The following is a 1,926-nucleotide window of genomic DNA, read 5'->3' as shown; positions in this document are numbered from 1 at the left end:
TTGTGTCATCTTCAACTACTTTTATTAATGTCTTATTGTTTTCAGTGTACAGACCTTTCACCATTTTGGTTGAATTTATTCCTAAGTATTTTATTCTATTGATCGTATTTCAAATGGGATTGTTTGCTTAATGTCTCTTTCTGATAGTTCATTGTTAGTGTATAAAAATGTGACTGATTTTTGTATATTGATTTTCTATGCTTCAACTTCAGTGGATTCAGGACTGTCATAACAAAGTACCAACAACTGAGTGGCCCAGAACAATAGAAATTTATTATCTCACAGTTCTGTAGGCTAGAAGACAGATTAAGGTGCTGACAGGGCCATGCCCTCTCTGAAGGTACTAGGGAAGGACTTGTGTTTTTTTTTCCCCCCAAAACAACATTTATTTTGAGATATGAGAATAATGGGAAAATTAAGTAATGGGAATTGGACCCTCATCGGGGTCTTCTGGGAAATCAGAAGCACCACCCTCTTCTGCAGCTCTATGCTTCTTTAGTTTAGCAATCAATTCTTTCGCTGGATTGAAGATGCCACTGGTCTGCTGGTCACAGACATAGCAGCGCGGGGTGGTGCAGAAATGCTGCAGCGCACAGCTCTCGCAGAAATAATGCCTGCACTTGGTGACAACTGGGTTTTGGAAGGTCTGGCGACAGATGAAACACTTGAACGGTATTTCCTCCTCATCGCTTCCCACTTCATAGTTTTCATCCTCATGGACACCATAGAGACCCTCGTCAAGATCACGTTCGATCTGCCACCCATGTTTGTAATCTGAACGGTCATGGAGGAATTTGCAGCTGTCTCCAAAGCCGCAAAAGCCAGTCTCCTTGTAGTCCTTACAAATGTCGGGCTGGTAATCCCAGCGCACGGTGGCACGCAGATGCTCGGGAGCTCGGATGGGGCCTTTCCTCACATTCCCGGAGGAAGCATTGCCCATAGATGTATCCTTGGGCTTCATGTACTTGTGATAATTATTGATTCCCCGATAGATCTTGTCATCTTCCTTGCCCCTCAGCTCCTCCTGGATCTTCTGGCTGCGCTCAAAGATGGCTTGTGCGTCACGCTCCTTCTCTGTGTCTAGCTCGTAGACAGCAGTCGCCCCCATATCCTCTGGCCCCAGGGGTTTCCCTGAGCGAGTGGACTTATAGACCACGCCGAGACTCTCGGGCTCATTCTCCTCCTCCTGGCTACTCTGGTCACCGTAAGCTGCCTTCTGTTTACCACTGCCAGGGGTCTTCTGTATCATCGGATTGTGGGTCGTCCGCTTCTTTTCCGGGCAAACCACAGCGCTGCCTTCGTCACTGCTGCTGCTGTCGTCTCCGGACTCTTGGTGGCAGATCGGGCGCTTTCTGAGACCTGTAGCCCCTTTTCGCCCAAGCTTTTTGAAAAGAAAGGTGCACATCTGGTCTGTCATCTTTCCTGGAAAAAGTTGCTCTGCCGTTTTAAGAGTCTCGGGCTCCCAAACGGCTGTGGCCTGCTGGGTGGCGCGTGGCTTCTTCACGTCACTGCACGTAGTGCGCTCCGCCGCGAGTGGGTGCAAAATCGGTTGCGGAAAAAGGAGTGTCCGTGGACACTGCGGGAGCACGAGTGGCCATAGTTCTTTGACTTGTGGTAGCATAACTCCAATGTTCACATGGCTTTCTCCCTGTGTGTTTGTCTGTGTTTTCACATGGTGTTCTTTTTATCAGGACAACAGTCATATTGAATTAGGGACCCATCCTACTCCAGTTTGATCTCATCTTAACTAATTACATCAGCAATGATCCCATTTCCAAATCAGGTCACATTCGGAAGTAATGGGAGCTAGGGCTTCAACATATAAATTTGGGGGGGGGGGTGTGGGCAATTCAACCCATAGCATATCTGTTAGATCACCTGTTACAACTTATTATTATTAAATTAGTTTATTTACATGTCTTTATT

General features: G+C 46.8%; 1 protein-coding gene across 1 annotated transcript; it reads right to left on the bottom strand.

Moving 5' to 3' along the window:
* Positions 1–415: 415 nt before the first annotated feature.
* On the bottom strand, positions 416–1,435 carry LOC137772545 (E3 ubiquitin-protein ligase RNF113A-like). Its single transcript, XM_068556508.1, has one exon. It carries the CDS (start codon positions 1,415–1,417, stop codon positions 416–418), a length of 1,002 nt encoding a protein of 333 aa, XP_068412609.1. The 5' UTR covers positions 1,418–1,435.
* Positions 1,436–1,926: the final 491 nt, after the last annotated feature.

Source organism: Eschrichtius robustus, chromosome 11 (genome assembly GCF_028021215.1).
Source record: "Eschrichtius robustus isolate mEscRob2 chromosome 11, mEscRob2.pri, whole genome shotgun sequence".
In the NCBI taxonomy this organism is placed as follows: Eukaryota; Metazoa; Chordata; class Mammalia; order Artiodactyla; family Eschrichtiidae; genus Eschrichtius; species Eschrichtius robustus.
The sequence above is the reverse complement of the archived record's forward strand: the minus strand, read 5'-3'. Positions and strand labels throughout refer to the sequence as shown.

Excerpts from the sequence above, each read along its gene's own strand:
- LOC137772545 (XM_068556508.1), bottom strand. The coding sequence starts at position 1,417 with ATGACAGACCAGATGTGCACCTTTCTTTTCAAAAAGCTTGGGCGAAAA.